The sequence below is a fragment of the Setaria viridis genome, chromosome 9 (genome assembly GCF_005286985.2).
Source record: "Setaria viridis chromosome 9, Setaria_viridis_v4.0, whole genome shotgun sequence".
NCBI classification, from domain to species: Eukaryota; Viridiplantae; Streptophyta; class Magnoliopsida; order Poales; family Poaceae; genus Setaria; species Setaria viridis.
Window position 1 is genome coordinate 236,585 of NC_048271.2, and position 25,778 is coordinate 262,362.

Here is a 25,778-nt window from a genome sequence, read left to right on the forward strand (position 1 = left end):
ACAACTAAAGTAATCCAATGCATTAAGCAAAACAAATGAACCTACCTGTTTGATCAGAAGTAAAATATATGGATGATACATCTAAGTATTTGCATTAATAAGCATGCATTATTCCGATCAACAAGCTAAGAAAATACTGAATATATTCGAACAGGCAATAATTTATCAATATACTCCTGCCTAATATATCAGGTCTATTTATTTTGGAACTCATACGGTGCATCCATGGTTGATAAATAGTTTTAGAAGCAGATTTGAAGGTAGTTTATTTGCTCCATTCGTGACACTTAAAGACATGTTCATATAACTACAGAGTATATCCTAATGAAAGTACAACAATTTTAGTAGACATACCTCAGGATGCATCCCATTCAATGGACCAAAACTATTTCCACAGAAATTAAGCATCCGGGGCCATGAATGCATATGATTTGGACTTGCAAGGTGTTCAAGTATGCTTGATATTCTTCTTATTTCTACGATATCTATTATTTTCCAGAATGCAAATAATTCCATCATGTATAGAGATACAGGAATATGAAAGTTCTACTTAGTCATCCAATGTGCCTAAAGACAGCTCTTTTTATAAAGTTGGCTCCTATACGAGAAGAGAGCAAATGAATTAGTGAATCTGAGCAAGACTGGTAATATGAAACCGAATTATTAGTTACCTTGATTCAACATCCTGCTTTAGATAGGGAGCATCAGCTGCAGGACAGGCCCAAGCTACTGTTTCTCCTGCAGAAACTCCTCCAGAAGCTGACACAAATGATGATCCAAGAACACCAAGAACAGGGGAACATGACTACAACAATAACACGAGTAAATTTCATGAATCCAATCTGGGTGCCGTCTTACCTGATGTCATCCTGTGGTGCAAGGGACCTCAAAATCAGCATTGGACATCGCCCTGGGGAAGCATCCATGGCGGCGGGCTGCACAGAGGTCAGATTAAGCTGCTACCAAGGCGATAGTGGTGGACGAAGACCTGGAGGAGGAAGCAGAGGCAGATAGATAGGGTTTGGTTCCACGAGCCCCTTCCACCTCTGCGTCACCTCATCCTCATCCTGTGGGCCGCCGCCGCCATCGTCGAGGTGCCGCAGATGGAGGGGGATCAAGGAGCAGATGCAAAGTGGAGGCGGCATTGATGCATGATTGAGAGGACTGACAGACAAGTCATGCAGGCGAGCGCGCAAGGTGCGACAGTGTGAAGGAGGCCAAGTCGGTGGAGGATGAACGAGCGCGGGGCAAAGGCAGCGAGGAGCTCCGCCGTGCAATGTCTTGGTCAGGGTGTGGGGTGGCGTTCATAGAGGGGGTTCGAGGAAGGCTGGATTGGTCAGGAAGTGCAGGAGAAAGGAGAGGCGGCGCAGACGAATGGGGAGGCGATGGCCGATGGGATGGGCTCGACAGGGAAGGAAAGGGTGAGGAGAGAGGAGCCACGATCGGCGGGTGGGATTGACGGGCGGGACAAGTGTGGGTAACAAAATCGCCGGTGCAGCTTTGATGGATCACAAATGGAAACCTTCTACCGCTGATTGATGATTGATTTGTGATTTGCTTGGATCCCGATGTGATCTATTTGGTAGGGATCTCGGTGTTTACAAATTTGGAAAGAGTGCATTATTAAGGCTGGTGATTGATTGATGATTTATTCATGGTGAAAAATTTGAGGGCGAGATTGCGGTGGGTACGTCGGACAGGTCGGAGAGAGTGCAGTGTAAAAAAAATTTGATTTTGGCAGAATCATTTTCCTTTGGTCGTTTTTTCCATCTCCCCTTCCTGTCACACCCCTTTGACTTGCTGTGGGTCTATGAGAGGTACAAGGGAAATTATTTGGGTAAAAAAATATTTTCAATTGTTGTGGATCTTTATAGCGTGGGTATATACAGAGAGAGAGAAAAGAAAAAAAAGGGAGGGAGTGACTCGTGAGAAACCAATGGGCCCGGTTTTGGTTTAGCCCACAGAGCAGAGCAAAACCACCAGGTACCAGCAAAACCAATCCGATACGCTTCCTCTCCCCCTCGCAGCGCAGCAGGCCAGCAGAGAGACGAAAAGGAATCTAATTCGCCCGGCCATGGATTCCGGCGTGACGCCGGCGGCCGAGAAGTTGTGCCGGCGGTGCAAGGGGAGCTACGATCCGTCGGCCAACACGCGCCTCTCCTGCAGGTTCCACCCTTCCTTCTTCGTCTGCCGCCGCCACGACGACCAGAAGAGGTACTCCTCCGTCTCGCGCTCTTCACCATCCATCTCATCGTATCCTCTTCTTCACCAAATTAAATTGAAGGTACTACGAGCTCCGCGACGGCGATCCCCCCTACGCCGCCAAGTTCTACGACTGCTGCGGCGCCGAGGACCCCGACGCTCCCGGATGCACCACCGACTTCCACCGCTCCTACGACGACGCCCAAGACTAGAGTAAGAGTAGCAGCCTCTTCTTTCTTTCTTTTTTTGTTTTGTTTTTTGAGAGATGCAGCCTCTTCTTTCTCCTGTAGAGAGCAGAGAGGAACTGCTCCTGCCCGTCACTCCATCAGGCATCAGAGCATGTATGTACAATAAATAAGGTGAACTTGCTTGACTCCAATCAGTAATAATCCACCATAATCAACCGCAAATTGGAATCCCTGTACTGTGACTAGTGTCTGATAATCTGCTCTTGCACAACCTGATTGGTTACATTCACAGTAACAGTATGATAGAGAGTGCAGATATATGCTTCATCATCAGTTCATAGTTTTCTGCATCGAGTGAAGGCTCTGATTTTGTATGAGTGGACCAAATAGATTAGATCCTCTTACAAACCAACAATGGCGCCAGTGATTATAATTCGGGTTGCAAATTCTCTTGTTATCTTGACGAGCACGTGGTGGTCCAAGTGTAGCCAAATGCTGACGCTTAGGTTGCCACTACTAGGAAGGAAATGATGCTTATTGTGCTCATCAAGTTGTGCCCCAGCAGCTGCCTGGGACAACGATTGCAGTGCGCACAAACATAAGACTCGACTCTTGCTGGATGTGGTCGAACCAACCACTTGTTTCCTCATAATTTCTAGGTTAGCTTTAGCAGCGAGCACTACTATTGCTGGATGTGGTGTTGTCGGAGGGAAAGGGGCTCCTCTTGACACGGATAACTTAATTGTCGGCACTGTCTCATGGGAATTAGGTATCTTAAGGGGGTGTTCGGTTTGGAGACTTTGCAATGTATGTCTGCCTGGTGTACAATCTTCTAGTGCTTAGGGATATATCTTCGTCAAACTTCCCGGTCTTTTTTTCCTTTTTCTGTTCATTAAAAAAAGAAACTTGCTTTTTTCCAGATCAACTGGGAATCTATTCCAACAAAGTTGAATGAACGGTCACTGCTGTGAGTGAAAGCCAACATGACCAGGAATTATTAGACTAGGCAAGAGAATCTCCATGCCAATCAACACATGACAGTCCTGCATTATGAAAAGTGCCTGAAAAGTTGCAGCCCAGCTTCTTTTGAGGCATTATTAGCAGAGCAATCACCCAGCAGGCATTCTGAGGTGCACCTTTGATAGCAGCTGGCTGGTTACTGATGAACAGCGTAATGGGTTTGGTTGTCATGGAGATGTATACTGGGCAGGAAGCTGAGGAGCAGACAGCAGAGTGACAGGAAATTTAGGAGCTCCTAAAGAACCAAACGGGATCTAAAAGTAGTGATGAATGAGGAGCTACAATGCCATTTGTAAGAATGTTGCTTGCTCTGATTCATCCCGGCAAGCAAACAGAACAGAAGAGATAGAGCAGATGCAAGAATTATTTGCAATGTGCCAATAGATCTCATCTATAACAGCGTGGCCAGGTAGGCGTTGGCTAGCATCTTGCCGAGCTGCACTTGTGCCGGGGTCGTAAGATGCGTGTAGTCGCTGGCGATGGGGAGGCCCTTGGCGTCCACGTACTTGACGTCGGGCAGCTTGACTCGTCGCTGAGCCTCCCGGACGAGCTCGATGAACTTGCCCTGACCGGTGGCAAGCCCGACCTGTCGTCGTGCATTTCATCCAAGATCATCGTCATGGTAGAGATCGATACGAGACGGGATTTCAGAATGCGATTGGTTACTACCTGGATGACTAGCAGGTGTGGCATGTTGAGGTCCCGCCGGACGTCGCGGACGAAGGCCTCCATTCTCGCCGTGTAGAGGTCGGCGTCGCGGCGGGTGATGGTGTCGGCCTCCCCCTGGTACCACAGCAGCGCCGCGAGCTCCCTGTCGCCGCCGGGCAGGGAGAGCGCCGCCCTGGCGCGCGCGAGCATCCGTTCGTACAGCTCCGTCCCCCGGGACCAGCTGGTGATGGGCGTGGCTCCCTGCGCGCAGGGGACGAGGCCGACGGCGGCGTGCGGCGGGAGGCGGCGCGAGCGCAGGACGGCGTGCGCGAAGGGCATCCCGGGGCCGACGCCGAGGACGTTGTGCAGGTCGATGCCCTGGTGGAGCGGCTCGCGCGCCTCCTCCCAGTGGAGGTCCGGCGAGAGGCGGAGGATGCGCGGGGAGGGAGCGCACTCAGGCGGCACCACGCGGTCCCAGGTGCCGTTGGTGGCGCCGCCGCGGCCGCCCATGTTGGACTGCCCCGCAAGCAGGAACACCACCGTCCGCCTTCCTCCTCCGGCGGCGAGGAAGGAGGCGGCGAGGAAGCAGACGAGGAGGAGGAGCAGTGTCGCTGTCGCCATTGGGTGGCGTCAGAGAGGCACGCGGTACGGGCAGTGTTTGTTGCAGTGGTAGCTTTTATTTATAAAAGATTTATTAGCAGCACAGCTTTTACACACGCGGTACGGTAGATCGTCGGATAAATGCACACGGCTACCGACTCCGATGCATAAATGCTGTTCGTTTTGGTTCGTAACTTTTTTTTCTATGCATGCGTATCGGTTTTTCTAGGTACATAACTTCTGCTTGCATACGTATCTGTACATGACATATCTCTAGGCGTATAATGATTTTTCTAATTATATAATTTTTGCTTACGTATCCCTACGTAATATATCTCTACATGCATAAGTAAAAGTTATGTATTTAGAAAAACTAAAATAAATAATAATTCAGTTGAGATTGAGAAAGAGAAATAAAGAAGCACCGTCACCGGCACCGCGCATGGATCACGGATATCATTTTGCCTGCCATACTCCAGTGTATGCAGCTGCAGTGTGAGAGTGGTGGGTCAGGCTTGCATTGGGTGGCGTCGGCGCATCCAAATGCAGAGGGTGGCCTGGAAAGACGAGCCGACCAACCAACCATCCAAAAGACCTCTGCTGCTTTTTTTTGAACGAGACAAGGAAGACAGGAGAGCAAGGCACGAAGCTTAGTGCGAATTCAAACAATGGAGATGCTCCTCCTCCTCCTCCTCCTCGCCTCCTCCCCGGCCGCCCTCGCCGACGTGCCCCCGTCCGACAAGCTCATCTTCATCCTGGCGGGCCAGTCCAACATGGCCGGCCGCGGCGGAGTCGTCGCCAACCGCTGGGACGGCGTCGTCCCCTCCGACTGCGCGCCCTCCCCCGCCGTCCTCCGCCTCTCCCCGGACCTCCGCTGGGAGCAGGCGCGCGAGCCGCTCCACCAGGGCATCGACGCCTCCAACAACCACGCCGTCGGGGTGGGGCCCGGGATGCCGTTCGCCAACGCGCTGCTCCGCTCCGGCCGCGCGGGGGCACCCGTCGTCGCCCTCGTGCCCTGCGCCGTCGGAGGCACGCGGATGGCCGACTGGGCCAGGGGCACCGACCTCTACGCCCAGATGCTGCGCCGGGCGCGCGTCGCCCTCGAGACCGGCGGCCGGATCGGGGCCCTGCTCTGGTACCAGGGGGAGAGCGACACCGTGAGGTGGTCCGACGCCAACGAGTACGGGCGCAGGATGGGGATGTTCGTCCGAGACATCCGCGCAGATCTCGGCATCCCGCACCTCCTAGTCATCCAGGTACCTACCTTTGCTTGTCGCTTGGGCATGGTTGTTGCTACCTACACTCAACTGGTAAGCAAAGCAAAGCAATTCATTTGGTTTCATTTCAGGTTGGGTTAGCATCGGGCCTCGGACACTACACTCAGCTGGTAAGGGAAGCACAGAAAGGGATCAAACTCCGGAACGTCAGATTTGTGGATGCGATGGGGTTGCCATTGCAAGACGGCCACCTGCATCTTAGCACCCAAGCTCAAGTCCAGCTTGGCCATATGTTGGCCCAATCCTATTTGAATTATGGTACATCCCGACCCTAGCTAGCATCTCTATCTATCTGCTTGCTTCATTATTTCTTTATTTGGATGATTCATTAGGAAGGAACGTACCCATTCTTATAATCATTGTATTACTAAATGACTCTATATATACAGACATTCTTATAATTTCCCTTTATTGCTTCATACGTAATGATATCATAGTATGCCATTACTATATATTGCGCACTGGAAACGTACGGTACGGTACGCCAAACAAAATACTCTAGCTCATCATGGAACGGGAAACGTACGGTTCTGTTCAGGTTAAGTAGGCATATCATTGTTATTGGCTCCAGGAATTGGAAAACCCTGGTAAATATGTCAACTTGGTGAGAGTAAAACAGGACTATGACAGACTGCGTTGGTGCATGCACACAAGCTAGTCTGTTACAGTCTCTTGTATGATTAATCGAATTGAAATCATATTTATTCCTCCTTTTTTTTCCCTGGGGTGATAGGACATGCACATTCTCAAACCCCAAAACCATGGTGGCTGCAAATCATGTTACTCTGTTGCTTCGTCTTTATTTGAAGAGGGACATGTACATCAGCACATGTACCTGTTCCTATATCAAACAGGTGAGGTGAAAAAAGAAATCCACATAACTTTCTGCACATAGAGGGCGATACATACAAGATATGGTATACAGAAATCATACCACCTTGTAAACCCTTTGATCTTATTTAGTAGATCCTGAGTGTTGTGCGGAACAAAAATCACTTGAATTTTCTGGCAGTGACTGCTTCGATGCGCTCGGCCCATGAATTTTCCGGCTCACATGGTGCAGGCCGAAATGCTGCCCTGACCTAACATGGGCCCCTCTGTATTCAGCAGGATACTGATTGAGTGTAGGTTACGATTTCCTCTAAAAAAAGAGTGTAGATTACGATTTCCTCTAAAAAAAGAGTGTAGGTTACGATTTGGAAAATGGGCAAAGGAGGAGGGCAGCAGTCAAATGAAAACAAATTAAATTTGAGAGGATAGCAAACAATGTCGTGCCAAATCTTCAAACTAGTACACATTCTCTACCAGAAGAAGAAAAAAAGAGAGAAGAAAAATCTCTCTATCCCTGTCAGCAGAGCAGCAGTGAGTGGGCAGGTGTCAGTCCCCCGAGCTACCACCACATGCTGTCATTCCAAATGCCAAGGGAGGAACCGCCACACATCCCGATTCCCATATCCCTCTCCCGCCGCTCCCCCCCACCTGCTCTCTTCTCCATCTGCTAGCTCGATCGGTGTCCATGGCGTCCAAGGTGTGGCTATCTCCGGCGGCGTCCCGCCTCCCCTCCCTCGCCACCGCACCACCTCGCTTCCGCCCTGTCCGTGCCCTGCCCGTCGTGCTGCGCCGCCGCCGCTGGCGTCTTCTCCGCGCCACCGAGCAGCAGCAAGGCCAGCAGGTCCAGGAGCAGGACGAGGTGGTGGACAGCAACGTCCTCCCCTACTGCAGCATCGACAGGAAGCAGAAGAAGACGATGGGAGAGATGGAGCAGGAGTTCCTACAAGCTCTCCAGTCCTTCTACTACGACCAGAAGGCCATCATGTCCAACGAGGAGTTCGACAACCTCAAGGAGGAGCTCATGTGGGAAGGAAGCAGCGTCGTCATGCTAAGTACTATACCTTTAAACATGGAGTACATTACTTGATCACTTGATTTATTTATGCACAAATCAATTAAATGCTACAGTAACTAACTATTGCAAATATCGCCAGGCCCTGATGAGCAAAAGCTTTTGGAGGCTTCCATGGCCTATGCGTCTGGCAACCCCATCATGTCTGATGCTGAATTTGACGAGTTGAAACTCAAATTGAAGGTTCTCCTTCGCCTCTGCTTCCATTAATCTCTTTTTCTCTGCCACACATATACTGTAATTCTCCGATGACTTTTAAAAAGAAACAAGAAGAAAAACTGAAATTCATTTCCTGTCGATCTGCTTACCGTTGATAGAAAGACGGGAGTGTCATTGTGACGGAAGGTCCCAGGTGCAGTCTCAGGAGTCGTAAGGTAAATAATCATATATACTTCGTCCATCTGCACGTATTATCGAATTTTATTCTGATAATGGCTCTCATTACTTCTGCTCTGAGCCACTATGCATGCGTGTTATAATATGGTGCAGGTGTACAGTGACTTGAGTGTTGACTACTTAAAGATGTTCCTGCTAAATGTTCCAGCCACCACAGTTGCTCTGGGACTGTGAGTCCAACCTCAGTTTCTTACTTTTAGTATATTCTGACTGGTCAAGTCAGTTCATCTTTTACTTGTTTAAGCAGGGTTAACTGTGTTTGTTCACCCCTTGTAATGAATATCTGACAATGGTTTCCATACATTATACTTAGGTTCTTCTTCATCGATGAACTGACTGGCTTTGAGATCAATGTGTTCCAGGTCAGGATGATCTTTTCAAGTACCTCCTTCATTCCTTATCTAAGGCCATGTTTAGTTACTCCCCAACTCCCAATTTTGACACTATGCAAAAAGAAGATTCCCCATCACATCAAACTTGCGGTACATGCATGTAATACTAAATGTAGATGAAATTAAAAACTAATTGCACAGTTTTGTTGTACTTTGCGAGACGAATCTTTTGAGCCTAATTAGTCAATGTTTGGACAATAATTCACAAATACAAACGAAACGCTACAGTGTGCTACAGTGCTGGAACAGGAATTTTGCATCTCCCAAATTGGCCAACTAAACAAGGCCTAAATCCCTCGCTAACCACTAACCAAATAAGCAATTCATATATAGTTTAACAAGGAATGTAATTTGTACTGAAACTTCTGTTCTTCTTATAAGATGCGGCAGAGCTCCTGCCATTTACGTTTCAAAAAAAAAATTCATATATAGTTAGATAAATTAGAATGGAGAATTATCAATTCCATCATCCCTATACTACAGCTGCTAAATAATCAAATGAAGCGACAAGTTTTGTTGCTTAAACTTAATTATTGCTATAGATTCCAAGTCCAGATACATTTATATTCTCCTTTCAGAAAATAGTTCTGAAGAATTATCAAAATGAGCTTTATCAATATGCATGCTTTCATCATTGCTTTGAGGTCACCATTTTCCTTTGTTAACTCTGCGATCTTCTTGGATGGTGCAGCTGCCAGAGCCTTTTGGTTTCATTTTCACATGGTTTGCTGCTCTGCCACTAATATTGTTCTTAGCACAATTGTTGACTAAAGCCATAGTCCAGGACTTTCTAATCCTGAAGGTACTTTTCCTTCGTGCTATCTATTATTCTTCATGGCATAAATGTATTGCAGTACTGATGAATTTTCTGGGTGCCTAGGGTCCATGTCCGAATTGTGGTACTGAAAATCAATCCTTCTTTGGGACTATACTGTCGGTCTCTAGTGGCGGTACAACAAACAATGTGAAATGTGCAAAGTATGCCCCGTTATCTGGTTCATATTACCTCCATTCGTGATCTAGACTCTTTGATGGCTTATTTCTAAGGAACACCTTTGCAATGTTCTCCTTTTGCAGTTGCAGTACTGAGTTGGTATATGACTCAAAATCTCGGGTGATCACATTTCCAGAACCGTCAAATTGAAAGCATAAGCAAGGTAAGAGTTGCTCTTCCAGTCTGACTCAGCAGTAGCACATCTGGCACGTGCAGTAATGTATAAATCTGAGCAAAACTTTAGTGACTTGGTATCTGCTTTCTAAGATAGGGTTAACAACAGCAAAGGTAGTAATAACTAGGATTTGCTTTTTCACTTGAAAACTAAAAACAACTAGGATTTGTCCCACATTTTGCTTCGAAATTTTTTGTTTTGTATATGAAAAAATCGTACCATCAATGATGTTTATGCGATGCATTATAGCCTATTAAGGGGAATGAAAATCGCTTGTAAAAGAGAGAGCTTCAGATAGATTACCGCATCGACGATGATGGATCAAGTGATACAAGCAATTTGGTCAAGTGGCATATGTGAAATATATTGTGCAGCTTGTTCAAAGCCTGAAAGGTGATGGTGCTGACGATACAAGTTTATTTTTGGTTGCTAGGAACAAAGAGCTCCAGCATTGTCTATTCTTTCGAACGAGGTGGCCGTCCGCAGTCCACTCAAGAAACTGCAAAGCCTGCAACCACTAGTAGAGTTGGTTAAAAGAATCCGATCATCCAGAGCAGGATCAGAGTGTCATGCATGGTCTGGGATGAGAGCTGTAGAGTGTGTATAGAAAAGCTTAGGTATAGCTGCCGATGGTACAGTGACTATTAACAGTCCACTACATACGCTAGCGCTGTGCGATCGTAAGTCTCAACTTTGATTTAAAGTACTAATTATTACTAAGTTACATGCATCATATCGATCAGTTACACTTAAAAGTTTAAGGTGGCCGGAAAACGACAGACAATTCACTGACACTTAACACTTCTCGTTCACTTCCATGTCCCGCCAATTCACTGCGGGACATGCTGGCTGGGATGGTCTGACAAAACTAGTTTGGGTCCATGCACTTTGGATTCTCTATTCGTCGCCCAGTATGAAAAATTCTCCTTTTATGAAAATACCAGCAACTCAAACATACTATATATAGTATGGAGAGCATTTCAATGATCTGATTCAACATTAACTTGCTTGCCATGCACATTTCAAAAATCCAGACAAAAATATTGAACTGATTCTTTCAAAATTGATGAAGGATTTGATAGATTGTCGAATCGAGTACTCTAATAATAGTATAATCAAAATAACACACTAATTAATTGTGTGTCCAGAATATATATAACAAGACCCACATACGTATGTAATACCAGATGTTGGTTTGGTTACATACATCGATCGCATTGCTTTCCTCCACCAAACTAATGAAATTCGGTTGCCTAAACGTACATTAGGTGGTTGCATACAGCTTTTGCAAACTTTGGACCCAGTGATGCGCTTGAAACGAAACATGCATGTTTTGTTCTCCAATGATCCGATCCTGTAGCATACATAGCATCCATCGGGTAGGTATAGGTAATGTCATTCTTTCTCCGGAAACACACGCATTATGCGTGCACATACATTTATCCCAGTTGCCGACCTGCTTGCTGAGTTAGTTTTTTCTCTCCCTTTTTTGTTCTTTAAAAAAAAAAGACTGTGCACTGATGCTGCCATATCGCATCTGAATTTTCATGAACAGATTTTCTTTTTTTTTTGAAATGTTCTTGAGCACGTGTTCATGAAGAAGAAGACGATTATTACAACAACAACCAATAAATTACAAAGAGTACAAATCACCACACACCACACCACACTCCAACCCATCTAAACGACCTAAGACACTACTCATACCACAGAAGAGACCCATACCGCATCCCAACTCAACTAAAATGGCCTAAGACACCACAGCCCTGCATAGACAAAGATGAGCCCTGTAGTCACCCCCCTAAGATTGCCAAATAAAGCGACCAAAACAACAACAGGCAAACAAGGAGGAGATTAATTTTTTTTTTCGGGAAAGATTAAATATTTTCCCTCAAAAAAAAATAGAGTCATAGGGGTGGTGAGAATGGGTTCCATGCATGCATGTAAACATCTGCCGCCTATATATGTTTTGGAAAAAAGAGAAAAAAATAGAGTCATGCATACGCAAGCATCAACGATGATCGATGCATGTGTACTTGTTATTAGGTAGTAGCTAGGTTAGGTATGATCATCATATCGATGGAACCATGTTTCACAATTACTCGATCGGTTGTTTAATTTTGACGCCGTAATAACTAGATGATCCATCGATCGGCTTTGCACGTCACATCTGTCATCGTCGTCGATCCGCTCTGCTGGTGTGGTTGGTAACTAGCTCATCATCCATCGGTTAACTCGATCTGAAGGCCATTCAATTTCATTGCCGACAGCGAAAACCTTTGCATGCATTGGGTTAATATCTATCTATATATATATAGTTGGCATTAATTATGTTCTCAAGTTATCAGCGACGATAACCTTGGAAATATGACTCAATTGCTTGTCGGAATGGTCATCAAGTAGGCCGGGATAGATCGATGCTGCAAGTCCCATCAAGTAGGTTTAGTATTTTGTTGTGCATGCATGGATGGATGGCCAATGTATGTGTATGCTCATACAAGGAGGAAGAAGAAGCAAACAAAGTGTCTCTGTCCTAGGAGTATATGTGTGCACTAGCTAGCTGCTACAATTAAGCAATTATTAGCAATTATTATCCAAATTAAACATAAGATCGATGATGCATCCCGAGCAATTAAGCAATGCATCTGCTGTTTGTCCCATCCTTTGCAATTATTAGCGGGGGATCGGATTCGGATGGATGGAAGATCCAACAGAGTCCAGTGGAAGATGAGATGGAACGTACCTCTAGGCACCAAACAACCAACTCTAGGCCTCATGTGCATGCATGCGTTAGACACTAATTAAACTAGTAACAACCAGCACCGGATCCTTCGAGTATCCCTTGTCTTATTCGCTCTTGTCTTGCATGCCTCCATACATTAATTCATATATAAGAGAGCATGCAGTTCCTCAAGAAATCGAAGAGCCACGCATCATACTTATATATGTTCGTTCATCAGACAAATCATGGATATGATGATCATGCATGCAACACAACACAATTGGTGGTTTATTAGCTATATATTCTAGCTAGCTAGCTGGGACTAGTGTTGTTCATCATCATCATCAAGCTAAGCGGATCGGATCGGAGGCCAGTGGACGGAACATGAGATGTGATCAGGTGCGTGCTGCCTACTAGCTAGGATGTGCACTGTTGATTACATGTGTATGCCCAGACGGACAGCCTGTTCGATCAATTACTAGATAGCTAGCTAGGGATCGGACAAATTAAACTAATATGTATGTATACAAAGGTTGTTGAAACTAAAGTTGATGTAATCAGCCAGCTTGCTTGCATTGGTGTGTGCTAATAATGTGGTATGTACAGGCAACGGCGTGTACTACGCCTGCTGCCATATGCATGCCTAGCTACTAAATGTAGTAAGTAACCTTACTTTAATTTCTGCAGCCTAGCTAGCTAACTACTATATATATACATATGTCTGTGTGTGTGTGACAAATATTGGGTGCTCTCTAGCTGGTTACGTTCATCATTGGATCAATCAGCGCGCGCTTGAATATGAGCTTGAGTATGTAGGACATATTAAATTGGACCGCACAGCATGCATGCATAGCCTCGCTCCCAGCAGCTATTGTGCAATCATCCATCCATCCATCAATATGCATGCTAGCTTAATCAACACAGATACATACACAAGGCTGCAGCTAATTAAGACAACAGATCCACCCAATGCATGCAAGTACTCTTTCAATTCATAGTATAGGAGAATTGAAGGAGATACACCACCCAGATGCTCCTAGCTTCTTTTTTTTTTTTGAATCACACGGACGTAGTCGCTCGCATACAGTCACGCAATCCTACCCCTACGAGCATCTCTAAAATACTGAGCTGGCATATCCTCGAGATTGACAAAGTCACCACTAACGCCTCGCCGTTGATGGGCACGTCGCCTACCACTGAAAGAATAGTGCCGGTTAAATTCTTGAATAAATCCAGAAAAATGTGAACACCAATACCGAGTCCTTGGACTCGAACCTTGATGAGTAAGTTTCACCACAAGGAATCTTAATAGCTCAGTTCGCAGCTGCTCCTAGCTTCTAGTGCTAAAGGAATCCAAAGAAGAGCTAGCCGAACTAGGCGACAAACAAACAGACAAGACAGGAGAAAGGAAGTAAATATCTAGCTAGTTTTTTTTTTAAAAAAACATTAGGCAGGCGAGGAGAGAAATGATGTACTTTTTTTCTTGGAGCGAGCAACCTTAGCTAGAGTAGTTGCCAATTCTGTTGTCGTATTATTAGGGCATGTAAATTAAAGGTATCACATGCATGCAATCCATAAATCACGTGTAACCGTGGGGCGTCGCCACGTACAGTAGTTGCTGGAATTGGCATGCGCCGAAAGGGGCGACAGCAAATGCTTATATAGATCGATGATCTAGATAGGTAGGCAGCGATGAAAAGCAAGGAGGAGGCATCTCTAAAAATGAAGCCGATCGAGCGAGTTGGCTGCTGGCTTGAAAAAAGAGGCGCAGTTTGTTGCCCGTTGGTTCAAAAAGAAAAAAGAGGCATGCACGAGATATCGATGATGATCGGGGCTTGCATTGCTTGCTCGATGGCGACACTCATATATAGAGAGGCAGCTAGCTAGCGCAACATTAGACGTAAGTAATGCATGCCTAAACAATGGGCGTGCATGGTTCGCGTGTAACAACTACCACCGTACCGTATATATTCTGGTCGGTAGAGCTAGCATGCAATCTTTGGATGATCATCATCATCATATATGTCCCGGCCCTAGCTAATAACCTGCTACCACTGAAACCAGCCACAGTATCAACATACATACATACATCTTGGATATATGAGCTAGGATCTTCTTCTTCCAAAATAATACATGCATGAATGTCTTTTCGCCAACACCTACAGAACCGGATCGGATGATGGCCAACAAGCCTGTCGTCTCTTGTCGTTTTTGCTGTTCCAGTACACCCTCTCACATGCCGATGAACCAAGTGCTCTCTACTCTGTTCGTTCTTGGGTGATTATTTGTGCATGCACTGCATATTGATTTGATCTCAATAATCCATCTAGGTACCTTTCGCTGGTGACATGTAAAGCTACAAAGAACCATATCCCTCCCCCGGCACTGGACTGACAAGCAGGTATAAGCTTCCAAAACCCCGAACCCCCAAATCCTAACCCAAACTCTCTTCCCCATTCATTTTTTTAGTACAAATTTGTGTGACTGATGGATAAGCTTTCAGTCGACTCAAGTGGAGTAAAACTCTATATATACTTACACAATGATAACCGAGAGTAAAGTTAGAGTCGGATAATGTTGGTATACATCTTAGGTGACCGAATGAACATGACTGATGTGCTATATATTTGTGTAGGGACACAAAAGATTAGTTAGTTACATGCCACCATCTAATTAAACTCTTATCTCATCAATTGATGTTAGTAACCTCTTGATGATTGTGGGGTACAGCTACATGTCCACCTGTTTTAGTTAGTTAGGTAAGCCTAGAGCACCACAATTTTGCTCAATCCAAATTAAAGCTGTCGGACTTGTTGCTTCCCTACGTGCCCACGTCGCCTCAATGCAAGTAACCTGGGCCGTAGATCCCCTGGCGAGCGCATGTCGACAGTTATTTTTACTTACCACAAGTATCAACTAAGTATCTTGCCTTAAGAAATGAAAGGGCTTAGGTCAGTTTCACTGCACGGTTACTAAAATTAGGAAGTAACTATGTCCGTTGAGTGTCATGAGGATGAAACTTCTTCTTCTCTCCTCATAAATACCTTGCTATGTTAGCAAAATTGGTGATGTGACGTGTAAATTAATGCTCATGGACTCACCACTCAGATTGGCCTTAGTATACACGACTCCATCCTACAGTTGAATATAATCTCACGAATCCAACTGTCTGAAAATGTTGCTCTAAAAAAACTGTCTGAAAGCGTAAAGAGAGGAGGGGCACACACTTTCCTACGAATCCACGAGAAAAGAACAATGATCATATTTTTTGTGTTGGTGAAGGGCGCAAGCAGCATGGCGCCGTTTCGCAGATAGTCTCTCTCTGAGAAAAAGGGCCCCCCGGCGTCCTCTCCTCCTCTCCAGCAGTCATACACTCACATACCGTGTGAGGGCAGGGAGCCAGGGAGTAGGCCCCCCCACCCCTGTCCTCCTCCTCCTACTCCCGGTGTTGTCTTGTATAAAAGGGCAGGCAGGCAGAGAGGGAGGTGGGGTGAGAGATTAAAAATTGTTCTGAGAGCAGAGCAGCGGCGAGCGGAGCAGAGTCCCTCTTCTCATCTCTCCCACAACATCATACTCTGCTTCTGCCTTTGCAGCCACCATGGTGCAGGCTGCGCTTGATGACACCAAGCAGCAGCAGCAGCAGCAGCCTCTTGTGTTCGACGCCGCCCGGCTGAGCGGCCAGGCCGACATCCCCGAGCAGTTTTTATGGCCGGCGGACGAGAGCCCCACCCCGGACGCTGTCGAGGAGCTGCCCGTGCCTCTCATCGACCTCTCCGGCGGCGCCGCCAACGCCGAGGTGGTGCGCCAGGTGGGCGACGCCTGCGGGCTCCACGGCTTCTTCCAGGTGGTGAACCACGGCATCGACCCGGCGCTGCTCGCCGAGGCCCACCGCTGCATGGACACCTTCTTCACGCTGCCCCTCGCCGACAAGCAGCGCGCGCAGCGCCGCCCGGGCGAGAGCTGCGGCTACGCCAGCAGCTTCACGGGGCGGTTCGCCTCCAAGCTGCCATGGAAGGAGACGCTGTCGTTCCGCTACTCTCCTTCCGACGACGTCGCCGGCGAGCAGCTCGTCAGCAGCTACTTCGTGGAGAAGCTGGGCGAGGCGTATCGCCACCACGGCGAGGTGTACGGTCGCTACTGCTCGGAGATGAGCCGGCTGTCGCTGGAGATCATGGAGGTGCTGGGGGAGAGCCTGGGCGTGGGGCCCTCCCACTTCCGGCGATTCTTCGAGGGTAACGACTCCATCATGCGCCTCAACTACTATCCGCCATGCCAGCGGCCCTACGACACGCTCGGCACCGGGCCGCATTGCGACCCCACCTCCCTCACCATCCTCCACCAGGACGACGTCGGCGGCCTCCAGGTCTTCGCCGGCGGGCGGTGGCGCTCCATCCGCCCCCACGCCGGAGCCTTCGTCGTCAACATCGGCGACACCTTCATGGCGCTCTCCAACGGCCGGTACCGGAGCTGCCTCCACCGCGCCGTCGTCAACAGCCGCGTGCCGCGCCGCTCGCTCGCCTTCTTCCTCTGCCCGGAGATGGACAAGGTGGTGCGGCCGCCGGGGGAGCTCGTCGACGACCGCAACCCGAGGGCGTACCCGGACTTCACGTGGCGGGCGCTGCTGGACTTCACCATGAGGCACTACAGGGCGGACATGAGGACGCTCGAGGCATTCTCAAACTGGCTCCTCATCCATGGCAACAACAACCACCAACTCTGAAGTGAACGCTTTGTTTGCCGGCCTCTGCTGGATCTGCTCCGATCCGCTCCCGTACGTAGTTGAAGGAATTATATTATATTGAAGGTGTAGGCGATGGCTGCTTTATACTGAAATGAAATCGAGTTATATGATTGTTAGTTGTTAAGCAACAAGCACGCATACTAATAAGCTATAGCTAGTAAAAAGCTCCCTGGCTTTATTGTTTTGATGATTGCCTTTTTATCCTTTGGTAGCTCTGCTTTTAATTTCTTGGGAACCAACGGCTCATAACTAGTATATACTCAGCTCGTATCGTAGTATAGTATAGAGCTAGCTATCTAGTCCGTGTTTCTATTTTGGCGTTTGCTCTGTTTTTGTTTTCGACTTCTCCGTTGGAACCGATGGATGGAATTGGACTGAGTCGCTAAGCTAGTACTCCAGGCACCGCACCAGCATGACATGTACCCTCTCCCTCTAGCTAGCTACACAATTGTTTACCAAAGTGAGATTACTAATACCATACCTGCGTACATCACTCACTAGCTAGTACGTATACGAGTGACGATGGCAACGATGGTGACTGATGAGCATCAGGCACGCGGCCGAGTAAGCTAACAAGGGAACAAAGAGAGAGACGAGACGCCGCCAGAGGGGCAGGGGCAGGGACAGGAACAAATTGAAGATTTGGGGATCTAAATATGCAACAACAAGCAAGGATGCATAATATTGCACTGCATATATCGACGACGACGATCAGTAGCAGTAGAATAAAAGCGACGGAAAGGGACGGGGGAAAGCGACGAAACCAAAACGAATAGAGGCACCAGCATTGCATATCACTTTCATCATCATATCATATCATGTATATGTATATGTGCATCATCTTGATCACCTAGCTATATATTCATCCCAAATATTATTATTATTATTATTATTATTATCCGATCCGATCGATCCTATCCGATATCGAGGCAATGCATGATGCAAATACTAGCTAGAGTCGATCGGCACACGAAGCAAGCTAAGCTAAGCGACATAGAAACATGGAACCAAAGAAATTAAGGCCAAGGTGGCAATTCGTGCAGTGCTGTGTGCTTGTGCATGCATGCGCGCGCCCACAGGCCACAAGAGGATGACATGAGATGCTCCGCCCACATACCTACAAATCCTTTCTTTCTTTCTAATTTCTTTTTTTCCTCAGTATCCATCGGATTTTATATTTTTTCCCATCCATCCATCGAGAGGCATGCATATACAGACAAAGCATCTCCATACAACATGGATGGATTTTGTTAGATGAATGCCCCCAGCATTAATTATATTAGCAATTGCATGTACTAGTAGGTACAGGACAAAGGGAGGAGGAATTCTCCCCGCTCCCTCCTTTTTTCCATGATATATTCTTTGATTTCCAGTATAATATCGTGCCGGCTAATCTAATGCTGCAGAACCACGGATAGCTAAAAAATTTATATATGCATTAGGATACCAAGGAACAACTCAAGTCTGATTTTAGGAGTACACCTTTCCAAATTATAATTCATTTTTAACATTGTCGTCCTAAGTCAAAATTCTTTAGCTTTATTTGACAAAAATTATAGAGAAATATATGCATAATACCTACAATATCAAACCAGCTTCACTAGATAGATAGACCGCATTTTCATGGTGCATTATTTGACATTGCAGGTGTTAATGTATTTCTCTATAAATTTATATTAGTAAAAGGTAGACAAATTTGGCTTAATGTATTTCTTAATGGTTGTTTGTTTTGATGAGTAGCTTGAAGTCTTGCGCATCTGCCCCATTATTTTTTTTCTCTAATCAAACCGATAATGGTTGAGAAAATGTCATCTACAAGCACATGAGAATATAAAATGCAAGTCAACCACATCACTAATAATAGGCAAACCGTTTGTATATAAGCACCGTACCGTACATACCTCTGAACTGGAACCTCAATTGATGAGAACCTTGTGCAGTAGACAGAGCATTCAAACAGTGTATTACGATGTAAGGTTACAAAACTATAGAGACCTAATTACACATATATTCTGTGTTGCATTGGGAATATATGAATCAAACCCCGGCTCAAATGAAGAAAGGTGAAGATTGCATCAATTTGATTGAGTCACCTGTTTTTGTCGGATAATATCTGGGTGCTTTTTCCCTCTCCATGGGAGGGAGACTGACCTTGTTAAATGGATGTCTTAGTAGTATCCCAATTTATTGTATGTCACTTTACTTGCTTCCAAAAACAATTATAAAAACGTTGGATGTGATTAGAAAAAGATTTTCCTGGCAAGGAAGTTGCAATAAAAAGAAATACCATTTGGTGAAGTGGACAAAAATAGCTAGACCAAAAAGGAAAGGGGGTTTAGGTATACAAGACCTGAGGAGAATGAACCTTTGCCTACTGTGTAGGTGGTGGTGGAAACTGGAATCAGGAGAGGGTCTGTGGCCAAAAAATGTTAAAAGAAATATGTGAAACAAAACACTATATCACAATTGAGATGGAAAAGCACCAACTCCCCTTTGTGGAATGGTTTGCTGAAGATGAAAGATTTATATATGAGCGGAGGGACCATGAGAGTAGGAGATGGAGAAGACACTGATTTTTGGAGGGATTCCTGGTGTGGGCCTTTGCCGCTCAAAGATAAATTCCCAGAGCTGTTTGAAATTTGCAATGAGCAACATGGAAAGGCAGCAAATGTAGCAGCAAGAGGGTGGATATTTACTTTCAGAAGATGGCTTGATGAGCACAACCAAATACAATTCAGAAGATTCAGAGATATCCTAACAAGCTGTGCATTGTCAAATGAAAAAGATTCCCCGAAGTGGCTCTGAGAGAAATCTGGTACTTTTTCTGTGAAATCCTTATATAAACAAATCTGGAAGTGCTAAAGTACCTTTGAAAATCAAATTTTTTATGTGGCTAATCCAACACAATGCTATTCTAACCAAAGATAATTTGCTGAAGAGAAAATGGCAAGGAGACAAAAGATGTTGTTTCCATTCTGGAGATGAGAATATAAATAATCTCTTCTTTGATTGTTCTCTAGCCAAATATGTATGGAGTTTAGTTGCCATGGTACTAGGAGCTGACTGTAGGCCATCCTCTCATGATCAATTTTGGGTTTGGGTGACGAGTACTATACCTCGATTCCAACATTTCCATATGGTTGGTTTGTTAGCCATCTGTTGGGCTTTGTGGAATGCAAGAAATAGAGTTTGCTTCAAAGGAAAAATGACTAGATCTCCTACAGAGATTATTTGTTCAGCATCTTCTTTCTTGACTTATTGGGCAGGTTTGCAAAAAAATAGAAGACAAGGAGAATCTGGAAGCAGGAGCTGAAGCTTTAAAGGAAGCGGCGCTTCACTTTCATCCTACGGAGGCCACAGCTGAAGATACGGGGATGGTGTTGATCCAGTGGCTACTAAGACGGACATTATCTGTTGGAAAATCGCCATGAATTTATCAATTGCAAGCAATTGTAGTAGTGTTGGCTTTTTAATATTTTCTGTCTTTTGGATTTTGGTATCAATTAGTCTTTGGTGATCGTTGGGGTAGCTTTTGTGGCACAGGTGATGGGCCCTGCGTGCCAAGTTTGCCTGGAGCCTCTTTGTGGTTTGGTGTAGTTCTGAACTGTGTGGTCTACTGAACAAACTCTATAATTTCGTTGCTTCATGGAGTAATGAAATTCGGGCGTGGCCCTTAGTGGGAAAAAAAAAGTATCTGGGTGCTTTATTTAGTTGATTTTACCAGAGAAATTAACAGTAACAAGCTATAAATATTAATAAAAAGTAGTATATATGTGTAGTTTCCTGCATATACATGCCCTTGTTTCGGTACATAATTAAAATGGATACTAGCTACTTAAAGTTGGTTTATTTGAACAGGTCAATATATAGATGTTGAGAGCAGTACTGCAGGCAGCTTTGATTCAGTGATGCAGGCAGGGCCAGAATTAAAGCATGGAAGCTGGTAGGAGGAGGAAGCAGCTAAAGGGAACCCTATGCTCTGCTCTGCTATGGTATGCGGGAGGTGATGACGAGTTGTGTGTATATATTCCTATGCGATGGTGGGACACACGCACGCACGCATGTACACCGGGCGATCGACACATGGACATGCGCGCGCGCATGCACGGGTCCAGACAGATGGTGACCTTGAGCAACTTGCATGCAGCAATGCATGCTTCAATTCGATCCCTATACTATCTAGCCTGGATCATCGATGATCAGTACTCGATCAGGTACACTTGATGCGCATGCCGTTGTTGCATTGCCTTCCGATAGACGATCGATAATGCTGCTCGCTTTCATAACACGTACGTTGTCCAAGCTAGCCGGCCACTGAGGTGACAATGCATGTGTCACCGTCAAGTGACCAATTAATATTGCACGCTTATCTTGTTCACCATCAATCTGATTAGCAGCATGCATGCATATGCATGTATTTGTATATACATCGATCGTGTGGAAGAGTACACCAAGTGGCCTGCCCATACGTACGCGTGTTCATCATCGATGGATCGTCCGGCCGACCGGACCCGCTGGGATCCGATGTCGACCTGGCCAGGCGCAAGACGATGCATGGCCAATGGGGCAAGCTGCACTACGTACAGTGCAGGTACACGTAGGCCAGGGAGGCAGTAGACAGACACGGCTTTGCACTGGTCGTGTCGTGTCGTCATCCGACACCCAGCACTGCCGGCTACCATCCATACTTCATGATTATATTCATGGACTGCTGGCGACCATCGACGACAGTCGGTGGCGTCCATGGCGAGGCGAGGGAGTCTAAATTATAGACCGTTTTATGTTTTTATGTATACATTTTTTATCTAAAAAAAATTTAGATATATGCTACATTTAAATATATGCTTGGCGCCTGTCGGCAAGATTTCGGAGGTAGTTTTTTGTGGCTGCTGCGATCGGTGGTGGGCTAGGCGGCAGCCGGTGCAGATGCTATGGTGAGGCTTGCGCACGACGACCGCGCTTCGAGGGCCATGGGAGGCGGCGGCTCGAGGCCTATCTGGAGCTTGCTGCTCGGCGGCGTGCGGCATTGCCGGCTCATGGCCTGGGTGCGGTAGCGGTTGCGGCACCAGGACGGCCTCCTGAGGCAGCCCGCTGCCTGACGGCGCGGGGCCCAGCTGTTGCAGCGGCCAGGCGTGCTAACCGTGGCAACGTCGGGTCCTGGTTGTGGCACACGGGACCCTGCGTGGCAACGGCGCGAAGGCGGCTCCTTGTGTTTGTATAGTGCGCAGGATGGGGACACTCGTTTGCGTGCGCAACATTGTTTTTTGCGAACGCTCCCTTGAGGGTGAGTCAGTTGAGGTCCAGATGAAAGCTTAGATAACAAAATTTGTGAACGCTGCATTTTTTTGGAGGCATCCCTTGTGCACCTCTCTCTCCGTCGTACCTTGTATATACCGTTTGTGTGATCTACCATTATGTTTTACTAAAGGATCCCTTTAATATCGACTTAGCAATACTGGTTGCACATTTGGACCCGACATTAAAGGCGCCTTTCCAGCCGCGAAAATTATATATCTCAAAAACTATCTCTATAATTTAAAGCAAATGGAGAAGCAGACAAAGAGGCAGCGGCGCTAGATAGGTCCATAGCAAGGTGGACGATATGATGTCCGAATCACGTGGCGGGTCGCGACGTCCACAGCAGCTAGCATGTTTGTTGCGTCCGGTAGTGCAAGCTAAGAATGCAGGCACGCACGAGGGCATTGCTTGTCGCCTTCGATAACGCCGTCGATCACCATGCGTTGCGTTGCGTCGTCGTGTAGCTAGTCACTACTCCCAGCTGCGTCCGATCCATCGAGAGTTGAGCAGTTTTAATATTTGCTCCCGGCCCGTCTATGCATGCAGGTCGATCGATCGATCAGTTTATTTGTACGTAACGTATACGTATACCCTGGCAGGCAGGCCAGGCCAGGTCAGGTCAGGTCAGGTCAGGGCTCATGCGCACAACCTGTACATCTTTCCGAAGAAATTTTCTCCTCATCTTCCATTATTTAAGTTTATTACGCGTGCAACTGTCTTGTTGGAAAGAAGTTGGACACATCAATATCCCGTGGGTGCTATGAAGGAGTGACGGGATGGGTTTTAATTTCTTTGGATTTCAAACTTTGATTTCATTCTGCTCTCAAACCATAACTCCGTTTTGATTCTGATTGCACCATCGTGTTATTTAGAATTAATGCAATAAAATGAGATCCAACCGACTATATTTTATTATATATTTTTTAAAAATCGACATTTTAGGTGCACTATCTTATTATTTTATACATAAAAAAGTTGGTGAATGTTAAAAACATGTTGAGAAAAAAATGTTGGCGAGTGAAAAAAAGTTAGTGCATGCAAAAATATTGTTGAGCAAAAATGTTGGTAACAATTAAATCAGGCTTTTTTAAAAAAATATGGATGAATTTCAACATGACTTTAACATGGATTTTAAAAACAAGTTGTATACATATATATATATGTATATGTATTCGCGAAGACGTACATGTAGGAGCCTCGGGCCTAGGACCAAACAGCCGCTCAATACTCCACATACCGGTAGAGAGTCGAGAGAGCTGGTCCCGTGACGACACTAGTGACGGGACGCCTCGTACAGGATCGGACAAGATCCGCAGCTGATTGCATGCCTTGCTATGATGGTTTATTGGTTTTGGTACCACCACCCCGATGTGATCCATCACTACTACTAATAGCACAGACATACATCCGTCTTGACACGACAGCGATTATATGATGCACATATACTACAGCATGCATTCGATCACATTGTTGGAGGAATCCATGTATACTGGGACTCTCTCCGGCAACAACCAACAAGCCCCCAACAACTCAAGATTTGGGACATGCATGATGTGTGTGCGTCGAGGTCGAGCGAGGTTGGGTCAAAAAAGTGCTCGAGTAGCTAAAGCGAGTGGTGCAAGCAGCGAATAACGTACCTAGTAATTGCTAGGTACGTACGGTACTACATGCATGCAAATGGCAATTGGCAAATGGGAACTCGACACCTAACAAGCTCCTAGCTACTAGCTTGCTTTGCATTGGGCCGGGCGGTGCATGCGTACGTACGTCTCCACTAGTCAGTCAGTCAGTCGTCCTGCTTGGGCTTGTTCTTCAGTGCTAGCTTGGATATATCGATCGATCGGTCGGCCAGCAGATTCCCTACCTCCGGACGCATGCATAATCAATGAATAGCGATGCACACACAGTACAGTGGTTTGATTGATGATGTACGACACGTACAGCAGCCCAACAACTGCACGCACAAAGACATGCATATGCTGTGCTGCTTTTCTTTCCTTTTCCTTTCTTTCTTTTCTTTTTCCTTCCTTTCGTACTGCATGTACACTAAGCTACTCCCTCCATTTTAAATTGTATGTTCCTTTAATTTTTCTAGACTCGTAGAGGTATTTATATGCATATAGACATATATTATATTTAGATGCATACAAACATCTATGCACTGGAAAAGGCAAAACGACAGACGGACGGAGGGAGTAGTTGAGTACTCGTATCGTATGGTGCAACAAATTTAAGGACGACGAGAGATTAAAGCCACCATGCATGCAGTCGTACCCATGGCTGAATTCGATCGGACCAGTCTATCTATGTAGCTCACGCGATCGACAATCATCGTCACACCGGTACACTGCACGTCCACTCTAGCTTTATATATGATTGTCGTCCTTGCATTCCGCTCTCCCTCTCTCTCTTTCTCTTAAACGTTCTTGTCGTTTTCTTCCATCTGTACGTTTATTCGGGGCCATGTCTTCCAGCTTCACTCCACCAACCTCACTGCGTTTGTGGTACTTCTTTTTTTCAAATAAAGTTGTGGTAGTTATGTCGTAGCAGCATATATTTTTGTGTGTTTTACGCCTATGATAGTTGATGGACCCACGCCTTAGTCTCTGAAGCACACACCCCAGGTCAGATATGATGCACACGAAGGTGTAAGCGTGCAGTAGCAGCAGCTGGTCAGACGCATGAAAATTATTAGACCGGTGCATGCATTAGATATATAGGATGCATGATAGATATGATGGTCTTGTCAAGCACATATGTCGATTGATTGTCGTCCAACAACGTACACAGATGCATGGCATGATGCCGGAGACTTTTCTTTGCCGTGTGTCTGCGTGTGCAATGAGCGACGACGACGACAGCCGACAGGACAGGCGTCAGCGCTTGGTGCCAATAAGATCGGTTATCTTGTTTGTATTAATTCGATGGATGATACATCAGCCTCACGATACATCTATCCTATATCGAGAACAAATTAAAGGGGGTCTCTCTACGTCTTTTTCTCGGATTAGAGAAGCCAAAACGAATAGTAATTTTAGGATATGATGGTGGAATCTTGGCACGTGAAATCCCAGCACGTACGTCCCTCCTAATATCCATTCATTATATTCTTGTTGGTCGACGATGCTCTATCTTCATACACAGAGATGCTGCCTGCTGGGCCAGTATAGTGTAACAATAAAGCTAGCTCGATCGGAAGACCAATGAACGAGGCAGAAGCAT

The 25,778-nt window shown here is 46.1% G+C and overlaps 5 protein-coding genes across 10 annotated transcripts; 4 read left to right on the forward strand and 1 right to left on the reverse strand.

Moving 5' to 3' along the window:
* The first annotated feature begins 1,931 nt into the window (after window positions 1–1,931).
* On the forward strand, window positions 1,932–3,791 carry LOC117840899 (uncharacterized). 4 transcript variants are annotated; one of them, XR_004637111.2, is made up of 4 exons: window positions 1,934–2,214; window positions 2,285–2,415; window positions 2,493–2,561; window positions 3,311–3,791. XR_004637111.2 is itself a non-coding variant. In XM_034721439.2 (3 exons), exons 1-2 carry the CDS (start codon window positions 2,075–2,077, stop codon window positions 2,412–2,414), a joined length of 270 nt encoding a protein of 89 aa, XP_034577330.1. In that variant the 5' UTR covers window positions 1,932–2,074; the 3' UTR covers window position 2,415; window positions 3,311–3,791. The 4 variants fall into 4 exon arrangements, 3 of the variants coding, with proteins under 3 accessions (XP_034577330.1, XP_034577329.1, XP_034577328.1); XM_034721439.2 differs by lacking the exon at window positions 2,493–2,561 and having other exon boundaries at window positions 1,932–2,214; XM_034721437.2 differs by lacking the exon at window positions 3,311–3,791 and having other exon boundaries at window positions 1,935–2,214; window positions 2,493–2,612.
* On the forward strand, window positions 2,456–6,976 carry LOC140220082 (probable carbohydrate esterase At4g34215). Its single transcript, XM_072291202.1, has 4 exons — window positions 2,456–2,543; window positions 5,138–5,914; window positions 6,007–6,193; window positions 6,669–6,976. The coding sequence occupies exons 2-4, from the start codon at window positions 5,327–5,329 to the stop codon at window positions 6,740–6,742; spliced, it is 849 nt and encodes a 282-aa protein (XP_072147303.1). The 5' UTR covers window positions 2,456–2,543; window positions 5,138–5,326; the 3' UTR covers window positions 6,743–6,976.
* Window positions 3,625–4,679, reverse strand: LOC117840898 (probable carbohydrate esterase At4g34215). The gene is made up of 2 exons (XM_034721435.2): window positions 4,080–4,679; window positions 3,625–3,996 (listed from the first exon to the last, which is right to left on the reverse strand). The coding sequence occupies exons 1-2, from the start codon at window positions 4,677–4,679 to the stop codon at window positions 3,802–3,804; spliced, it is 795 nt and encodes a 264-aa protein (XP_034577326.1). The 3' UTR covers window positions 3,625–3,801.
* A 374-nt stretch (window positions 6,977–7,350) lies between the features above and the next one.
* LOC117840897 (PGR5-like protein 1A, chloroplastic) lies at window positions 7,351–13,092 on the forward strand. 2 transcript variants are annotated; one of them, XM_072291201.1, is made up of 9 exons: window positions 7,351–7,818; window positions 7,921–8,021; window positions 8,156–8,212; window positions 8,328–8,404; window positions 8,548–8,596; window positions 9,318–9,428; window positions 9,507–9,604; window positions 9,704–9,783; window positions 12,756–13,092. In XM_072291201.1, the coding sequence occupies exons 1-8, from the start codon at window positions 7,452–7,454 to the stop codon at window positions 9,768–9,770; spliced, it is 927 nt and encodes a 308-aa protein (XP_072147302.1). In that variant the 5' UTR covers window positions 7,351–7,451; the 3' UTR covers window positions 9,771–9,783; window positions 12,756–13,092. The 2 variants fall into 2 exon arrangements, with proteins under 2 accessions (XP_072147302.1, XP_034577325.1); XM_034721434.2 differs by lacking the exon at window positions 12,756–13,092 and adding an exon at window positions 10,229–10,528 and having other exon boundaries at window positions 7,354–7,818.
* A 1,141-nt stretch (window positions 13,093–14,233) lies between these two features.
* LOC117836510 (gibberellin 20 oxidase 1-D) lies at window positions 14,234–17,445 on the forward strand. Of its 2 annotated transcripts, none has more exons than XM_034715952.2 (3): window positions 14,234–14,768; window positions 14,848–14,918; window positions 16,111–17,445. In XM_034715952.2, exon 3 carries the CDS (start codon window positions 16,116–16,118, stop codon window positions 17,235–17,237), a length of 1,122 nt encoding a protein of 373 aa, XP_034571843.1. In that variant the 5' UTR covers window positions 14,234–14,768; window positions 14,848–14,918; window positions 16,111–16,115; the 3' UTR covers window positions 17,238–17,445. The 2 variants fall into 2 exon arrangements, with proteins under 2 accessions (XP_034571843.1, XP_034571844.1); XM_034715953.2 differs by having other exon boundaries at window positions 14,234–14,739.
* The last annotated feature ends 8,333 nt before the right edge of the window (window positions 17,446–25,778 follow it).

Bases quoted from the DNA above. Each gene is read 5' to 3' on its own strand.
- LOC117840899 (XM_034721439.2), top strand. From the start codon at position 2,075: ATGGATTCCGGCGTGACGCCGGCGGCCGAGAAGTTGTGCCGGCGGTGC. The intron at 2,215-2,284 runs GTACTCCTCCGT...ATTAAATTGAAG, and splicing joins CGCCACGACGACCAGAAGAG to GTACTACGAGCTCCGCGACG.
- LOC117840898 (XM_034721435.2), bottom strand. From the start codon at position 4,679: ATGGCGACAGCGACACTGCTCCTCCTCCTCGTCTGCTTCCTCGCCGCC. The intron at 3,997-4,079 runs GTAGTAACCAAT...GCACGACGACAG, and splicing joins CACACCTGCTAGTCATCCAG to GTCGGGCTTGCCACCGGTCA.
- LOC117836510 (XM_034715952.2), top strand. From the start codon at position 16,116: ATGGTGCAGGCTGCGCTTGATGACACCAAGCAGCAGCAGCAGCAGCAG.
- LOC140220082 (XM_072291202.1), top strand. From the start codon at position 5,327: ATGGAGATGCTCCTCCTCCTCCTCCTCCTCGCCTCCTCCCCGGCCGCC. The intron at 5,915-6,006 runs GTACCTACCTTT...GTTTCATTTCAG, and splicing joins CGCACCTCCTAGTCATCCAG to GTTGGGTTAGCATCGGGCCT. The intron at 6,194-6,668 runs GTACATCCCGAC...CTGGGGTGATAG, and splicing joins CCAATCCTATTTGAATTATG to GACATGCACATTCTCAAACC.
- LOC117840897 (XM_072291201.1), top strand. From the start codon at position 7,452: ATGGCGTCCAAGGTGTGGCTATCTCCGGCGGCGTCCCGCCTCCCCTCC. The intron at 8,022-8,155 runs GTTCTCCTTCGC...TACCGTTGATAG, and splicing joins AGTTGAAACTCAAATTGAAG to AAAGACGGGAGTGTCATTGT. The intron at 9,429-9,506 runs GTACTTTTCCTT...CTGGGTGCCTAG, and splicing joins AGGACTTTCTAATCCTGAAG to GGTCCATGTCCGAATTGTGG.